General features: G+C 44.1%; 2 protein-coding genes and 1 non-coding gene across 5 annotated transcripts in view; 1 reads left to right on the forward strand and 2 right to left on the reverse strand.

The window, feature by feature from the left end:
- Nucleotides 1–6,076, reverse strand: part of Sptlc1 (serine palmitoyltransferase long chain base subunit 1) — a 39,757-nt gene extending 33,681 nt beyond the window's left edge. The window contains exons 1-3 of the mRNA XM_050143867.1: nucleotides 5,947–6,076; nucleotides 2,766–2,873; nucleotides 1,664–1,758 (exon numbers count right to left, since the gene is read on the reverse strand). Coding sequence (XP_049999824.1) covers nucleotides 1,664–1,758; nucleotides 2,766–2,873; nucleotides 5,947–6,003 — 260 coding nt within the window. The 5' untranslated portion in view covers nucleotides 6,004–6,076. The remainder of the gene's footprint in view (nucleotides 1–1,663; nucleotides 1,759–2,765; nucleotides 2,874–5,946) is intronic.
- The window catches only part of Sfxn1 (sideroflexin 1), a 1,040,418-nt gene that overhangs the window by 449,574 nt on the left and 572,200 nt on the right, over nucleotides 1–18,644 (forward strand). The window lies entirely within an intron of this gene.
- Nucleotides 10,101–10,173, reverse strand: Trnak-cuu (transfer RNA lysine (anticodon CUU)). The gene has a single exon. It is a non-coding gene; the product is annotated as a tRNA-Lys (tRNA).

The following is an 18,644-nucleotide window of genomic DNA, read 5'->3' on the forward strand; positions in this document are numbered from 1 at the left end:
AAATGCCTGCCACTTTAGCTCCAAGGGACCCAACAACCTTTTCTGGCCACCACAGGCCCCCACACATACAAACACTTCTGTATATTCTCTCTCTCTTTCTCTCTCTTTATCACACACATGAACACACAAACATGTACACACACAGAGAGAAAACTAATCAAACTGAAAAAATTAAAAACTAACTACTGTGTTGCCTCTTCCTAGTTCTCTACCACTGAGCTACAATCTCAGTTTATTTGTTATTATTATTTTTTAAAAAAGTAATTTATGGAGACAGGCTTTGAAGTCACTCTGTAGCCCAGGCAGGGCTTGAACCCGACTCAAGTCTCTTGTATTGCTGGAATTCCTATGCCAAGAGGCCTGGCCTCTTGTAGCTTTTATAAGCAATGTACATAATGCACTTGATTTTGATAAAAACGGTTGGGAAAAAAAATGATAGATAGTGGGGATCAGTAGAGAACATGAGTGTGAAATAACACAAACTGATAAGCACAAGACATAGTCCAGACTCTCAGGAGGCTGTCTGTACTCCAATGGCATGAAGGAGAAAATTAAAGAAAGGCCTGGAACAGTCAAGTGCCTATAATCCCAGTGCAGTGCTGGGCTGTTCAGACAGGAAGATCTCTGGGTCAGGCAGCCTAGCCAAACATCAGTGACAGCTTTTCAGGCAGGAGACTTGTCTCAAGGGAGTAAGGCAAGAGCAGCAGGAAAAGACTCGACCGCTGACTTCCAAATATCCACATATGTCAGCACTGGATGTGTGTGCCTTACCTGCTTACCCACTCTGGGAGAGAGACAGACAGAGGGAGAGGAATGGGTGGAGGAAGGGGAAAAGAAGGGGCCAATGTTTTCAAGCCAACAGACAAAATTATAAGGCTTCTCTGAGCAGCAGGAGCAGGACAGGGAGTTCTAGAAGAAAAAAGAAAAGAAACCTAACGGATGGCATGACTGAACAATGGAGATGTACAGTTCTGGAGGAAGACACAGATGGAATGCAGATGTCGAGCCCAAAAGTAAACCAAGGATGACGTCAACGCTAGGAAAACAAAGAGAAGTGTATGATAAAGTAGTCACTCAGCATGGGCTTCTTTAGTGGCAATATGGCCAGAGACAGAAAACTGAAGCAGAGCACAATCTACAGACACGCCATGCTGCAGTTAACAGGGAATGGAGGACCAGGACAGTGCACACAGCTGAGATGTGTACGGCTAAGCTTCAGGCTCTTCCTGCAGGTACCCCAGGTGCTGAGACAGTAGAGGACCACAGCAGGCCACTGGACTTGCTCTAGACCACCTTTTCCTAATCTGTGCAGAGACCAGACAGTGAATGCTGGAGTCCTGGGGACATTGAGATCTGCTGTATTTATAGTCAGTCTTTAGTTCCATCACCAATCAAAACAAAACAAAACAAAACAAAACAAAACCTCAGAAGAACAAGGGGAATCAAGAAACAACAGAGTACGAGTTAGGGGAGAAAGAGAATGTGTTTTAAGGAAAACAAAAAGATAATCTTCAATTCCCAAATTAGAGTTTAAAAGATTCCCCAGGCCACCCCTTGAAGAAAATTGTCTTCATCTAATAAGGGTGAAGACCACCCTTCACACGCTTGGCAACAGAACCAAAGCCAGGTCAATCACTCCAAGCAGCAAGGCCAAGCAAGTCACCCGGAAACGATGTTGTAGTTGAGAGCAGGATGGTGTTTTGAGACAGGAGGGACGAGAGGTTCTGGCTGCCACTCTTCAATCAGTTCTTCCTTTTCCTACAGAAAAAGAGGCGTGAGAGTGTGAGTGGCTCAGCACGAGTCACCTCACACTGGCTCTGGTGATGCCAAACTGCAACATTGCAACAATGAACAGCGTGCCACAAAAACACCCCTGCCAGCCCAGCTGCTGTGGAGAGCATAGGCCATCCTTGTTGTGTTCAGGGTACGTCCCACTCTTACTTCTTTCCTTATTACAGCTCATCCCCTTTCTCATGCAGTTTTTGAGTAACTTGACAACTTAAAAATCTCATTTCTGTTTAGGATTTCTTCCATCTTACCACACATAACACAAAAAATCCTAATTGGGATGTGGGTATTTCCAACTCTGAATCCCCTTTCTGAAGACCACATGGAGGACTCTCCTCTTGGCCTCAAGGACAGCTCACATAACCTGTGTGTAGACATTGGAGTCCAGGAGCTGCACATGCGCCCCTCAAGCCATCTCCCAGCAGGCTGCAGTCTCCTCCAGTGAGGCTTTATGCCTCTTTCCTCAAACTTCATCTACTCTGATGTTCCTTACTGCCTGCTCTTCTTATAGTCAACGTTTTAACATCCACTAGAGTCAAGTTTCATTCTGCTTTAGAAAGATGATATAGCTGCCACATACCTTGAATAAAACAAGCTTCATTTATTTTTTTTAAATATTTATTTATTTATTTTGGTTTTTCGAGACAGGGTTTCTCTGTGGTTTTGGAGCCTGTCCTGGAACTAGCTCTTGTAGACCAGGCTGGTCTCGAACTCACAGAGATCCGCCTGCCTCTGCCTCCCAAGTGCTGGGATTAAAGGCATGCGCCACCACCGCCCGGCCTTAAATATTTATTTATTATGTATATAATATTCTGTCTGTGTGTATGCCTGCTGGCCAGAAGAGGGCATCAGATCTCATTACAGATGGTTGTGAGCCACCATGTGGTTGCTGGGAATTGAACTCAGGACCTTTGGAAGAGCAGGAAATGTTCTTAACCACCGAGCCATCTCTCCAGCCCCCAGGCTTCATTTCTTACCTTAGCTGTAAGGTCAGAACGCTCCTGCAACTTATAGGTTTTAGAGAAAACCAGTCTGATTATCCAAAGTATTAGAATTCCTTCCAGAATGAGATGGTATGCTGGAGCCTACGAGGGAGAAAAGCAAAGAAGGAAAGTAGTCACTTCAAAGGCTGTAGAGAAATTCAGTCCACCACAGTGCTGCCTCTCCTGAGGGTTGCACTATTACTGCATACACCTCACTGCCAGGGCTTCCTTAAGGGCTCTTCATGCCTTTCCCACCTTAACAACCGACAGTTACTCCATCACATGAAACCCCTAGTACTTCAGCTTTAAAACCTTTCAGTAGTGAAAAAGAGAAAGAGGTAAGACCTGACAACCCCAACAGTTAAAACAACTCTATCATATCTTTCAGATAATTTACACTTTTACTGGCAAGAAATGTGTATAAGGAAACTGCACACACCTAAACACACCTGTACCCACCATGGAAAAGCTAATAAAACTACGTGCAAACCAGCTTCCATAACTCTTAAAGTTTTGCACATCTTACTGTATTTTCCATACCCTGCTGCTAAATCTCCTTAGACCTTAGACAATGCAGCGTGGATGGGTGGGGGTGGCAGTAATAAATGCTTAAAGGAAAGTGGCTCTCTTTTCTATCATGGGACCCAAAGGATGTCAACCTGTTTCATGATGATAGACACAAAGATATCTTTATTTTTATTAAAATATTTTATTATTTTATGTGTATAGGTATTCTGTCTGCACATGTCTGTTTACCACATGTGTTCCTGGCACCTGCAGAGATCAGAAGATTCCTCTAGAACTGGTAACAAATGGCTGTGAGCCACCATGTAGACGCTGGGAATTGAATCCAGACCCTCTCCCAGAGTGTGGAGCCAGCATAGTAAGATGGAATCTTGGTTAGTCTACTATCTTGTCCTCTACATAGTTTCAGAATAAAGGCATGGATGAGTTTATGTAGAAGAATCTAGACACCTATAACCCTTCAGTTACTGGCTGGATTCTCTATTCCAGTGGGTTACCATCAGAAAAATCATTTAAAACAGGCATGTTAATCTGGGTGTGATGGTGCACACCTGTAATCCCAGTACATGGGAAGCACGAGCAGGCAGATCTTTTGACTTTAAGGCCAGGATGGTCTACATAGCTGCACCCTATTTCAAATAAACTACCACACAAAAAAAGAAACAAAACAAGCCTTTTGTTTTGTTTTGGAGAGAGGTCTCACTACGGAGCCATAGCTAGCCTGGAACTCGTTATATAGACCAGGAATGCAAGGAGTAAAAGTATGAGCCACCATACCTGGTAAACCCAGGCCTTTAAAAGTTAGGCATGATGGTGTGTGCTTGAAATACTAGGAGCATCTGAAGTTCAAGGAGAACCCAGGCTACAGAGTGAGACATTATCTCAAAATACAGCCATGTACTTACAAACTTAAATACAGAATAGACCAGCACTGAGGCAGAAATACGGGATGACATTTCACCATAGCTAAAAACAAAGGAGCAAACAAAAGCCACACCAGACCACAGACTGGAAAGCTGCTGACAGTTCTCATGTGAACTTTCCCGTCAATGTGAAAGTACCTTTAAAACTACATAGATGACACGCATATACACATGTGCACATGGATCTTTATTTTTCAGATATACTTTACAAGCCTCAAATTCTACAAAATACACAGAAACTGAGAACAAGAATAGAAATCTCTACTTAAGATGACCTAAAACTTTTACTGACCCTTCTTAAACATAATTAACTTAAGAGTAAGTCCAGATAACCTTGATTTTCTCAATAACTGGATGATAGCAGGCAAGCATCTCTTCAGCTAACAAACCCCACAGATAAATTACCCTAAGATGAAAAACTAATAGTCTAAAAAATTATTCAAATAATCATAAATACCAGTTTTATTTTTTTCTCTCTATCTAGGAAATGTGACACACAAAGAATTTTCCGAAGTCTGTGTTGGTCCCTTTTGGGGAGTAAGAAGTCACACTGTACAACAGAAAATTACTCATTTCTTAAAAAAAAATAAAAATTATAGTGACTCAGTAGCTATAATAGCCTAATATTGGACCTCAGTATAGATTAGGAAAATCAAGTACCTTCTGTCTCAAATAATTTTTATGAAGAAATTCCCAGTAATCTGAGTTTGATGCCGTGTACTTAATCCCAGCACTTGGGAGGCCAGGGCAGCCTGGTCTACCAAGTGAGTTCCAGGGCAGCCAGGGCTATATAGAAAAACCCTGTCTAGAAATAGCAAAAGAAACAAAGAAATGAAAGGAAGAAGGGAGGGAAGGCGGCATAGAGGGATGGGAGTGGAGGACGGGAAGGAAGGAAGAGAAATTCCAGATAGTTCTTGCAATGGAGCATGGTCATTCCTCAGAAGAAGCAACTTTGGATAACATTATCAAATAAAGTGAAATTCACTTCCAACTAATGTGAGCTCTCTATGCACCGGGATTTATCTGCTGGCTCAAACAGCTTGGTCTCCGGGCTTCAGATTCGTCTGGTCTAATACATACATAGTCACTAGTCATATATGGTCACCGACATTCACATTAAAGTGGTATTACAAACGCGTTGCCAGTGCCTATTATCACGTGAAGTTAGAGAAGGCCGTGTTGAAGAGGCCCTGAGACAGAAGACACACAAGTTCTATAGGACATAGCAGGGAAGCTCAGTTGTTCAAGAAACCAGCGTCCTCCCAAGACTGGCATTTGTATTATCCATTTTTTTTACATGGCTGAATGAAACCACCAAACCCTTTAACTATTCTTTTAAATATCCTTCAAAACGTTATATATGCATAATATAGAAACTGTGGGCAAAAGAATGTCTACTCCATGCTCATAAATTCCCAATTATTCCGCCTTGTAAACCACTCTCCCCCGCCCTGGGCAAAGTTTGTAATTTATGATAGGGCATTCCTCCCACCTAGATCGCCCACTCCCACAAACCCCGTCTGGCCATCAGGTCCAACTGTGGTTCTGAGGACTCGTGTGTCCTCGGCACCCCTCCCAAGAGCTGCTTTCGTGCGTGACTCCAGGAGGCGAGGGCAGCCGAGGCTCTCTCCCCTGCGCTCCCCGGGAGCAGGAAGCACCGTGGATCCGGGCCGCGGGTCGCTAGACCCAGGCCGCGGGTTCAGGGGTAGTTCTGGCTACCGACGCACCTCGTACAGCGCCTGCACCATCTCCACCAGCACCCACTGCTCCGCCACCGTCGCCATGGTCAGTCACCCGGCTTCCGGCAGGCGGGTCACAGTCGCGTCAAAAAGTGCGGCGGCGCGGACTAGTGACGTCACGCCACCGCGGGGCGGGGCCGCGGGAAGTTGTGCGTCGCCTCCTCCAGGGTCTGCGTTGTCCCTGAACCAGGACGTGAAGTCAGAGGCTCAGAGCCCTGAGACTCGAACACCTTCGCTCAGTAGACTTTGTGTTGAAAGAATTAGTTCGTGGCCTTTGTTCTTGATGGTCGGCTGTGCACAGGGTTATTGAGATGAACGAAATTAGGCCGGGGGAGGTGGGTGACACCTCCTAATTTAATCCCATCTGAGAGGCAGAGAAGCTCATCTTCTGAGTTCTAGGCTAGCCTGCTCTACATGGCCAGTTCCAAGCCAGACTAGGATACACAGTGAGACCTTGTCTCAAAATAAAAACACACAAAAAAGAAAAAATTAAAACAAGAGGGAAATACACCCTTCCCCTTTAGAAACAAGGAACCCAGTCATTCAGCATTATTAAAACTAGCCCATAGAAATCTACGTAGTTTGTTCCTCAGGGCAAGATGAGGAGTCGTTATTTCATAGTGTGGGTATGTCTGGTTGTTGTCCTGGTGAAATACGGTCAAAATGCTGCCGTGAAGGTTTAGATGCCACGTTTGATATGCACACCGCTTTACACTTTGTGATACTTGTCCAGACGTGCCATTGGTACAGCAGTTTTATTATTTTTTTTAAAGTGGGAGAGAACTAAATTGGGCCTGGAGAGAGCTCAGTCAGTAAAGAAGACCGGAGTTCAATCCCCAGCACCTTATAAGGAAAAAAAAAAAAAAAAAAAGCGATTCTTGTATGGGGAGGTGGAGCAAACAATTATCTTGTTGGGAGGGGCTTCCTCCCAACACCAGATTAGGTACAAACCACACCCAAACACCTGTTTTCAGGGGGAGATCCTTTATTTAGCAGGGAAGAAAAGTTAAAGTGGCTGCTTTCTGACTGGGGCAGAAAACAGCGCTACTGACCTCACAGGTGTAATTTTTAAGAGGAGGAAAAGGGGAGGATTGTGTTAAATTGGGCTGGGATGTGGTGGTAATAGGGAAAAGGGGGAAGGGACATTTGTTCCCGAGGGACAAAGGACTGCCTCAGGATAGAGAGGAGTCAAACGTGGCACACAGTGAAGGCGGTTTATAAAGGTCAAGAGGGAAGTTCCTTGTTTGGATGAGGTGTTTTTAATTGGGCATGTTAATTAGGCGTACCAAAAGGAACTTTTGATTGCTGGAGTTCAACAGCCACAGGAGGAGGAAGTAGTCAAATAAGGTAATAGACCCTGGTGACTAGCTTTAGGAATGTAATCTAACAATTTTTAGCAAGGCAGAGGGAATAGGGCAGAAGGGCAAGGCCTGCCACAGCCACATGTTCGAGTGGGCCAGTGTCCCTTCATCTCTGAGTCAGCTACTCTATCCCATTTGGTGAGGTCCAGGCCAGAGACAGCCCCTGTCTCAAAAACAAGGTGCATGATTCCTGAGGAAGAACAAACACACACACACACACACACACACACACACACACACACACACACATCCACCCTCAACTACACAAATATCCACACTGTTTTTCACAACTGTAGCAGGTTTTCTTTTCTGCTAGTAACACTGTTCAGTTTCGCTCCACCCTCAGTAGGATTCGTCTCTCTTTAAAACTCTGACCATTCTTACAAGGCTGTGCTTATATTTCATTTTAGTTTAATTTGTTAGTTTTTAACTAGACCGTGACGCTGAAACTTCTTTATATGTTTATTTGACATCAAATGACATTGCTTTTTCTTCTTTTTTTTAATGTTGATTTATGTGTATGGTTTGCCTGCAGGTCTGTATGTGCCCCTCGTGTGCCTGGTACCTGTTGACCAGAGGAGTGTGCTGAATTTCCGGGAACTGGAGTCCCATGTGGTTCTGCTATGTGGATGCTGGGAGCTGAACCTGTCCTCTGCAGGAACAAGTGCTCTTAACGGCTTGAGCTGCCACTCCATCGCCCAACTAAATTTGCTCTTCGCGGAAATGACTGGTCATGTCCTTTCTCCATTTTGCAGCTGGATTATTTTCATTTTGAGAGTTCCTTGTATAATTCTAGGCACTACACTATTGACTGGGTATGTACTAAAATGAGTATTTGTATTTCCAAACCTGATTTTAGTGCAGTGGTGTCACAGTTTAAATCTCCTCCAAAACTCATGCTGACATTGAGTTGACATTTAAGTCATTAAGAGGTAGGGCCTTTAGGGCAGGATTACACAGGAAGGCTCCATCCTCACAAAGGGGTTTATATTATTACCAGGAAAGCAGATTAGTTTCACAGTAGCAGCTTTGTTATGTAAACCACTTCTCCTTTGTTCTCACTTGTCATGTGATGGCTTCTGGCAGGTCGTGTTGCAGTAGGAAGGCTCTCATCAGATCCTAGCACCTACATACTGGACTTCTAGTTTCTTGAACAATGAAAGTTCAATTTCCTACCTTTATAAATTAGTCTGTGGGGAGAGGACAGAGGAAGACAGGTACTACTAGGAGCTTGGGCTTTTGGGAAGTGATCAGATCATGAGGGTGGAGGACTCACCCTTGGGACCAATGCTTTTACAAAAGAGTCCTCAAAAAGTTCTCCTAGCTCTTCCCAGCCCCAGACAACCACCACCCTACTTCATTTTAAGAATTTAGTGAGAAATCTCATACACAGAGCCATCTAGTATCTTTCTCTTATTTATCTTAGAATTATGTCCTCAATTTCAACTATACTCTACTGTTTGGAGGGATACAGTCCATCATGGAAGGGAGAGCGTGGCAGCAGGAGTGTGAAGTGACTGGTAACACTGTATCCACAGTCAGGAGTATGATGTGACTGGTAACACTGTATCCACAGTCAGGATGCAGGGATGAAAGCTGGTGCTCAGCTTGTTTTCTCCTTTGTCCTTTCTATTCAGTCCGGGGTCCCAGCCCACAGAAAGGTGTTGTCCACACTCATGGTGGCTGCCTCACTTAAACCTCTCTGGAAATGCTCTCTTATCCATGCCCACTGGTGTGTGTTCGATGTGATTCTAAGTCCAATCAGGTTGACAGTGCACATTAACCACCACAAGTTCACTCCTTGTCATCTTGACATCCCAGCATGTCTCTTTAAAATCACAGATAGCATCCTACCCTCCCTCAAAGACCCATTTCCATCTAATAAGGCATAGTCCATTCATTACAAACTTTCTAGGAATGAAATCACTGGCTTATGCCCTAACTCTGTATTAGCCCTTCAGGAAATGAAAACTTTTTTTAAAAAGTGACTGAGCCACCTTGTATCCTCAAAAGCAGCACTTGAGGTGGACATATGTTAAATATGTCATGTGTTTCACCACAGATCTATGGTATATATTTGTTCCCCTTATTAAAACACTGTTCTTTACAACTAAACATTCAACTCACATAGCCAGAAATAAGTATAACACAGTATGTTTAAACACTCATCAAATAGATAATAGTTTGTTAGATATTTGAATTCACTGACATCTACTAAGAAGTTCTTAGACTATTTCAGAATATGCATCTATGAAACACACCCACGTGCTAACAGACACTGTTTTCTGACACTGTACTAAATTTCCTACTAGTGGCAGGCATCCTGGTGAACCAGAAATGGTGTGTCATGGTTGTGATTCATTTCCATATTGACTAATGATGTTGATCATCTGATGTGGGAAGGTCATTTGTTTATCTGTTGCTTTCATTGGTTAATTAATAAAGAAACTGCTTGGCCTGATAGGTCAGAACATAGGTGGGTGGAGTAGACAGAATAGAATGCTGGGAAGAAGGGAAGTGAGGTCAGACGCGATGAAGCCAGCCACCCCAGGTCAGACATGCTGAATCTTTCCTGGTAAGCCACCACTTCATGGTGCTACACAGATTATTAGAAATGGATTAAGCAAGATGTGAGAATTAGCCAAGAAGAGGCTAGAGCTAAGGGGCCAAGCAGTGTTTAAAAGAATACAATTTGTGTGTTGTTATTTTGGAGTATAAGCTAGCCAGTCAGCTGGGAGCTGGGGTGGCAGGAATGCAGCCCGCTGCTCCTTCTACAAATGGTGCCCAACGTGGGGCTTGAACCCACGACCCTGAAATTAAGAGTCTCATGCTCTACCGACTGAGCTAGTTGGGCGGGATGAAAAGAAGGCCTGCTGGCCTCATCAATACTTTGGGTAACTGTCCAAGAAGCCAGCTGTTTCTAAATTAACTTAAGTGACCAAAAACGTACAGCAGCCAAAAGGCCAGTGTGTCACCAGATGACCACTGGGAGCTGCAGTAGAGATAGTCCAGCTTTGCTTCAACCCACCTCCCTGATGTTTCCACCAATGTATTTGGAAAGTGCCTTATTTAAGGGTTCCTTGTTCCATTACTATAAAAGCTTCACCAAATGGTTTTCTTGTTGGAATGTGGAATTTGGGGTAACCTGGATCTGTGCTCTCAGTATTGATCACTAATGCTTGGCTACAAAATAAACTCTCTTTTATCCCTTTTGAAGTGAAAGTTGTAGTTTTACATTGAAAGCAATAATCTTACTCGTATGTGTAATCTAAGCATAGAAACTGATCTCATGGTCAGTGAAAAGTAGACTAATGGCTACCAGAGGCTGGAGTAAAGGGCCATAAAGAGGGGAAAATGGGTAAATCAGTGGGAAAATGTTTGTGTTTGTTTCTACAGTGAGCTGACCGTGAACAACAATATCATATTCTATATCTCAAAACACTCACAATAGAAGATTCTGGAAGTTCTCACTGCAAAGACAGACTCAATTCAGAAATGATGCATATGACAGGTATACTGATGACCTTACTTTGAGCGTTTAGAGAATGCATACATCAACGAAAATGTCTCATTGTACCCACCCCTCTTACTCTATTTTTAAATGCCTTTTTTGACTGTTGGATGTTTTTGGTCACTTAAGTTAGTGCATTACATAAGATTTTGTTACAAGGAGTGGATCAGACACAGAAGTGGGCAAGGAATGGCTATTAACGAGGGCTAAAGACAGCCCAGATAAATAGTAGTTAGGCTCTGGACACAATTGTAATCATACACAGCATGAACTAGGAAGTGGGTTGGCTAATCTCAGGAGGGAGGTCTCTGTACTGGAGCAGTCTCAGGGTAGCACAGAGACTGAAGAAGCTGCAGCCAGTACTTTCTGCACGTGCTGAGTTTGCTGCAGGTCACCCACTTGTCAATATCTGTCCTCCCAGCCAGAGGAAGGCGGTGATGTTCCCATGAGTGAGACACGTGGTGGTGCCAGTGTCAACTGTGCACATCCACACGGGACTTCAGCTTCACATTGCTCAGCTGTGGGCCTCTGTATTTGTTCCCAATGGCTGCAGGGGGGGGGGCATCTCTAATGAAGGCTGAGGAAGTCGTTGATCTACGTACGAGTATAGCAGAATGTCACTGGGAAGCATTTTATTGCTATGTTCCTTTTGCAGAACCAGTATTTGGTTTCCCCCAGGTTCCCAGCTTATCTAGACTCAGGTTCTTGGCCACCTAAGCAGTGGCAAGTATGGGTTAGATCCAGTAACCCAGTTAATCCGGTCAGATATTGGGTGGTTACTCCCACAAGCTATGCGTCACAATTGCACCAGTGTGCCTCATCATTGTAGATGGAAGGATTTGCAGCTGGGTTGATGTTAACCTTTCTCCTTCGGTGACAGGCAGAGTACCTTCCAGAACCTCTAGCTCTAGTTGGTATGGGTTAAGGCTCTAGGTAGGCAACAGCTTGACGTCTCGGTGTTCACTGGGTTGTGTAGGTGTTGTCCTCAGCAACAGGACCTTCCTTTCAGTTTGTGGAGAATGTCCATTAACCTTGGCATAGCCTAGTTTATTTGGGAGTTCCCACGGGGCCACTTTGGCCAACACTTCAATTAGATGTCACCCATTCCCAGTACTGGAAGCTTCATTTGGTGACTATAGCTGTCCACTTGGGACTCCATCTCTCCTGTTATTTGGCGATTCAAATAGATTGCCTTCATATATGCAAATGTTTTAGGAAGCGTCTACTGTGTTAGGTTTCCATATAACCCCTCATGGCCTCAAGTTTTAGCTGTAGCTGTCCCTTTCTATATTCCCTCCTGACCCTCTCTTTTCCCTACCCCATTTGATCCTCTCATTCCTGCTTCTCCCTCTCTCCATCCATCCACCTATCCATCCATTCATATCTGTCTATTCTTTCCTAGGGAGATTCATCCCTCCACTCTAGACCCTTACTCTGTCTCTAACCTCTGTGGTTTTATGGATCATAGCTTGCTTATCAATGATCTAATATTGACTATTACCCCAAAAAATGTACTATATTTGTTTTTCTGAGTCTGTGTTATCTCTTTCAGGATGATTTTTTTCTAGCTCCATCCATTTACCTGCAAATTTCATGACTAAAAATTTTAATGACTGAATAATATTCCACTATGTAATTGTATCACATTTTCATTGCCATTATATGGTTGACAAACATCTAGGCTGTTTTTAATCTGGCCTTTATGACTGGAGCAGCAATGAACATGGATGTTGCCGTATCTCTGTGGTAGGATGTAGAGTCTTTTGGGTTTATGCCCAAGAGTGGTATTGCTGGATCACGAGAGAGATCTATTACTAACTTCCTGAGGAACCACCACACTGATTTACATAGTAGTTGTACAAGTTTGTACTCTCACCAACAATAGATCAGTGTTTCTCTTATTCCACATCTTCAGTGACATGAGCTGTCTTGTTTTATTGATCTTAGCTATTATGACTGGTATAAGATGGAATCTCAAAGCAATTTTGATTTGCATTTCTCCAATGACTAGAGATGTTGAGCTTTAAGTAATTCTGAGCTATTTGTTTCCTTGTTTGTGTTCTGTACCCTGTTTTTTAATTAGGCCATTAGTTTTCTTGATGTCTCTCTTTTTTTATTTATATAGTTTGGATATAAGCCCTCTATTGGGTGTATATCAGTAAAAAAATCTTTTCCCATTCTGTAGCATGCTCCTTTGTTCGAATAACAGTGTCCTTTGAAATATACATTTTCAGTTTTATGAGGTCCCCTTTGTTAATTGTTGTTCTTAGAGCCTGTGCTAACAATGTTCTGTTCAAAATGTCTTTTCCTGTGCCAATGAGTTCAAGACTATCCCCCACGTTTTCTTCTGTCAGATTCAGTGTACCTGGCCTTAGGTTGCTGTCTTTGATTTCTTTTGAGTTGAGTTTTGTGAAGGGTGATTGTTGTAAATCTGTTTGCTTTCTTCTACCTGCAGCCACCCAGTTTAAGCAGTTCCATTTATTGAAGATGCTGTCATTTTCCTGATGTGTATTTCTGGCTTTTTAAAATATAAAAATGAGGTGTCCGCAAGTGCTGGGACTATAATGCAGGAGGGAACGTGGAAACATTCAAGTTCAGTCGTATTTCAGAGCAAAGTCATGGCTGGCAGAGTAGGAACAAAGTGACTGATGGAAGACATCTAACTGGTTGGAGATGGACAAGCAGAGCCCTGGCTGAAGAAGAAAGCTGTCATGGGAGCCTGTGTTTTACACCATTTGCCCAGCCTCTCTGTGCATTCTGGGTACCACACCAGTGCATTCAAACAGCCACAAGATGAAGATGCTCAGAACTATGGCCAAAAAGATGACTCAGTCAATAAAGTGCTTGCTGTGGAAGAATGAAGACCTGAGTTTGGATCCCTGGTGACCCATGAAAGCCTGTCATAACAGAGCATGACTCTAATCTCCTTGCTACTGGGGGCAAAGATAAGATGATCTGAGGGGTTTATTGGTCAATTAGTCTAGTGGAATAGGTGATCTCTAGGTTCAATAAGAGACATCGCCTTAAAAAGCAAAGTAAAGAGCAACAGAGGATGGCCAACACTGCCTCCACAAGAAATGTACCTACACATGAACATATACACAGACATACACCACATACGTGAATGCACATACATACAGAGACGGGAAAAAATAGTCAGAAAAAAGATGTTTCTGTATTCAGTGTGTGTAAAATGTTTCCTGTTCTTATGCAATAGAATGGGGCAGCTGTCCACACAATGTGAACATGGCCTTAGGAGTTGAAATGATCTAGAGAGGGTTTAAGACTTATGCGAGATGTAGGTGGTGGACTCTGCCCATCATCCAGCTCCCAAATAACCACATGGAGACTTCTTAATTATAAAAGCTTGGCTGATAGCTTAGGCTTGTTACTGACTATTGCAATTCAAATGAACCCATTTTTTTATCACTCTTCATGTTGCCACATGACTTATGACATTTACCTGTCCTCTTGCATGTCTTGTTCCATTTCCACATGACTGATGACCCCACCCTTCTTTTTCCCAGAGTTCTCTCTGTCTGGCTCTCCTGTCTAGCTCCTGGCCATTTAGGTCTTTATTAAATCAATGAAAGCAACAAAAAGACTATCATAGGGCAGGGAAAGAACATCCTGGTCATTGCATGCACTTCATTTTCTTCATGGGACTTGAGCATCTACAGGAATGAGTTATATTCTATGCAGACTCAAATCTAAGCATTGTAAGTAAATCCTTCATAAAGAATGACAGAGGATTTCTAGATAACCTATGCACGCATGACCTACACATCAAACCACTTCAGATTGCTTCTAAGACAGAGTAAGTGCCATGCGCACAAATGCTAGACTGTATTATTTAAGGGTTATTTATCGGGAAAGAAGTTTGTATGTATTCAATACAGAGGCAAATTGTTTGACTAATATTTTTGTTCTGATGTTGGCTGATTTCACAGATGTGAAACCTACGGGAATCCAGGCCAGACTGTGTGTGTTAAATATTTATGTGTATATCTACATACACACACACAGCTTTGTGTTTCCCTCTCTCCATAGTCTACTGGTAGTCCGCTATGAGCGTCTCCAGGTAGTGAAGAATCTTGATGTAGATTTGTCTTAACCCTCTCCCTTTATCTCTCTTTAGGCCTTTGTTCTCTACTTCGGTGCTTGTCTAGAGTAGACACAGAAAATAACTGAGTCAACCCTCGCTCAGGCTGACAAAAACCGCTGGGCCCTGGATGCAGCCTGGGATGAGTTGTGGTGAATGCATTGCTGTGCTCTTTGTCAGGGTCCTGGGCCGGGAAGATGGCCACAGGACAGGGGACAATTAAACTAGGAAGCACCAGCTCCGTGGTTCTGGCTTCAATCCTTACTTTAAATCCCTTTGCACACTCAACAGAGAGCCTGGTGGGTTTTATTTTTCTCTTTTGTGCAACACAGTTGGAGAACTGTGAAATGAAACTCTTTAACCTCTAGGAAGCAGCCAGCAGCAGGCAGTCGTAACCAACAGCAGCTGTTGCCAGTAGAAAAATCTCAGGATGAATGGAGAGAGGGCTGGGAGCATTTAAAGCACCTCAGAGGACGAGCCCAGACCTGGTTCTGGGGAGACTCCCTCCTGGTGACACAACAGGATCCCCAGCAGGGATGGCTCACAGGCTTGCCTTCGATGACTTCATTTGGGTCATTCAAGATGAGGAAGCATTCATACTTGAGCAGACCTGAGCACCACTGATAAGACAAAAGGCACCCAAAATAAGCTGTGGATTTCAGCTCCCTTCTTCCTCCACCACAACAGCGACTGTTCAGTGTCAAGCCTGGCAAACATTGGTGTAGTTCTCTTTGACTCAATGAGTGTCCCAAGGTTGAACTCTGAGGATCCGACCTCCTTATCTGCTTTCCTGCCCTTGGTGTTCCCAGGTGAGTCAGGTGACCCTTTCTTGGCCTGAATTCCCTGGAGTGTGCGCCTAGGGACTCTGCCAGGTGTTTCGTAAGACAGGGTATTTCTGGCTCACCTATCAGGTAATACCATCTCTTGCCACTGGTGAGGCTTAGGATTGGGTAGTGGTGGTGCACGCCTTTAACCCCAGCACTTGGGACACAGAGGCACATAGATCTCTGTGAGTTCGAGGCCAGCCTGGTCTACAGAGTGAGTTCCAGGACAACCAGGGCTACACACAGAAACCCTATCCCCCCAAAAAAACAAACAAAACAACAACAACACCACCAAAACCAAACAAACAAAAAATGAACCTGCGTGGAGAAACACAGTACAGGCAGTCAGACACACCAAAGGAAGAGGTCAGATAAGAGTGTATCATAAGCTGCCATATTGCTGGCTCAGTGGGCAGAGACCAGAAGGTCCAAAGAGGAGGGGACGGGCCTGAGCCAGAGACGGTCCACTGAGCTAAGCTCCTTACCCCACCTCCAGTCCTCACCTGGTGCAGTGTGCACATGTTCTAACCTTTTCCAGATGGAGTCTAGCCTGAGCTGTGGTACACTGGAGTTTTTATGTTTGGTATATGCATGAGTATGTGTGCAAGAGCACTCCCCCTGGTGGGGACGTGTGGTGACCACAGACTGACTTCAGAATGTCTTTCTCGATTGCTTCCCACCATATGTTTAGACAGAGTCTCTCGCTGGACCTTTGCCAGTTTGGCTAGACTGGCTGGCCAGTGAGCTCCCAGGATCTGCCCATCTCTGCCCTTCAGCACTGGGGTTATGGACCCCTGCTCCACCACATCTAGGTTTTTACATGGTTGCTAGTGAAGTAAACCCAGCCATTCATACTTTTTCAACGAACACTTTACCCAGTGAGCCATCTCCATGGCCCCTAGTTAGATTTTTAACCTGAAATGCTCTTCAATCTCTGTGTTTGAAAACCCAGGATCTCATATTGACTTGTTTTAATGTCACAGTTAGTGGGTTGTAGTAATTACCACTCTTTCTTTATTCCAAGCGTTCAGATGTGTGGGAAGGATAGTCTCTAAAGCATCAGCCCTAGGGAAGGAAATGAAGGAAACAGGGAAAACCAGGATCAGACCTTCTCAAGTGTCTCCTCCAGAATCCAGTGCGGCCTTCGGTAAGATCATGTGGGGTCCACAGGAGCAGGCTGTGTCTGGCAACATCTTGTTCTTGCTGCAGTTGTTTGACCTAGATTTCCTAAGAGCAGGCTTGCACAACAGCTTCTAAGGTTTATGTCTTAATGTGTTCTGATGTGGCATGTCCTTCTGTATATGTGTTGCTTTTATTAGCACATCAATGTTCCATTTGTTCTTGGAATTAAGTGAGTATTTAAATCTTGGAACAGAATTTATGTTAGAGTAAGGGTTTTCTCAATCTAAGCCATTGTTAAGGTGACAGGCATTCTAAGCCTTCTGGGACTGACAAGAGAATGAGCAGGGGACTAGGAGTATTCTAATACACCTCACTCCATGGAGAGGAAAATGACCCTGTAACCATGGTAAAACAGTGATGGCAGAGGCTCCATCTTTGTTTCTGGGCTCTGCTTCCATGGTCTTGTGTGTCACATGCATCCTTGATGGGAAAGAAAGGCTATAGAACAAGGGTCAGAAAAACTCTAGTGCGTCCTAACCCACACGTTCTCCTCACTCTCTCTCCCAGCAGAGAATTCACACACTCTAGTGTGCACATTCTGAGATCTTTTTCAGAATGTACCTGCTCATATTCATGAGTACATTCCTTATGTCTTTTACAGAGACATTAATGTTACATTCCACAGTTTTAAAGTTGTATTTATTCACTTAGAACTATTTGACTAGGACTGTGAGAATGCTCAAAAGGCACAAATGTCAGATTCAAGAAAGACAGACCTGAATCATGATTTACTCAGACCTTTGTAAGAATTTAGCTCTGGCAGGTGGCAGGGAGGAGAAGAGAAAAGGGCAGTCCAGACAGGAAGTAGCATGTACACAGGCCTGTCAAGTGGAGCAGAGATCATGGGGCAAGATGAAGCCAAAAAATATGAACTGGGGAGGGTTGGTCAGGCAGCTGGGATAGCCTCTGCCCTGGCACTTGTGAGCGCTAGGCAGAATTGACTGGAAGTGGGCGGGGGGGCATCTGTGTTGCACGGGCCTGGCTGGAGGCAACTATAGCTGTTTGGGAATTGACTTTCCTGCCTACTGCCAGCGGCTTTGTAATAGCAGCCACAAAGGTCCAAGCCCCAAGTGGGTCTCAAGGAGAACCGAGATGCCTAGACGGGCAGCCTGGAGAGGGGTTCAGAAAACCCTCAAATGCAGCCTGCATAGGGCATTCAGAAAACCCCCAAACACAGGAAAGAAGGGTAAAAGGGACTGGGGGAAGGGTGTGCACCAATGCCAGATGTTGAGCCCAAGGTGAAGGGATTTGTTTTACCTTGATTAAATATGAAACTCGAGGAGAAATATAAGGTAAGAACTTGAGACAGTGACACTGCGGCAATGCACACACTTAGCTTTCAGGCTCCAAAGGACCCTGCAACCTTCTGCCCGCCTATTCTCCCCGCGGGCCACTCTTTCTCTCATTCAACCGTTCCAGCTAGCTGGATGAGAACTCCGCCTCTCAGACCAAATGATCTACTCAACTGGATAACAGACTATGATAGAAACAGAATTCCTGTAACACTTGTCTGTTATTGTTACTCTTGACAACAGACATCATTTGCCATAACTTTCCTGCCGAACAAAACAGTGTGTGTGTGTGTGTGTGTGTGTGTGTGTGTGTGTGTGTGTACGTGTGCACAGGACAGAGACAGCAGGGAGAAGTGGGGAAGGAGGAATGGAGAGACTCATCTTTGGGGGATACCTTTTGAGGTACATGTCAGT

The sequence above is a fragment of the Alexandromys fortis genome, unplaced genomic scaffold (assembly GCF_014885135.2).
Source record: "Alexandromys fortis isolate MF-2015 unplaced genomic scaffold, M_Fortis_MF-2015_v1.1 scaffold_1, whole genome shotgun sequence".
In the NCBI taxonomy this organism is placed as follows: domain Eukaryota; kingdom Metazoa; phylum Chordata; class Mammalia; order Rodentia; family Cricetidae; genus Alexandromys; species Alexandromys fortis.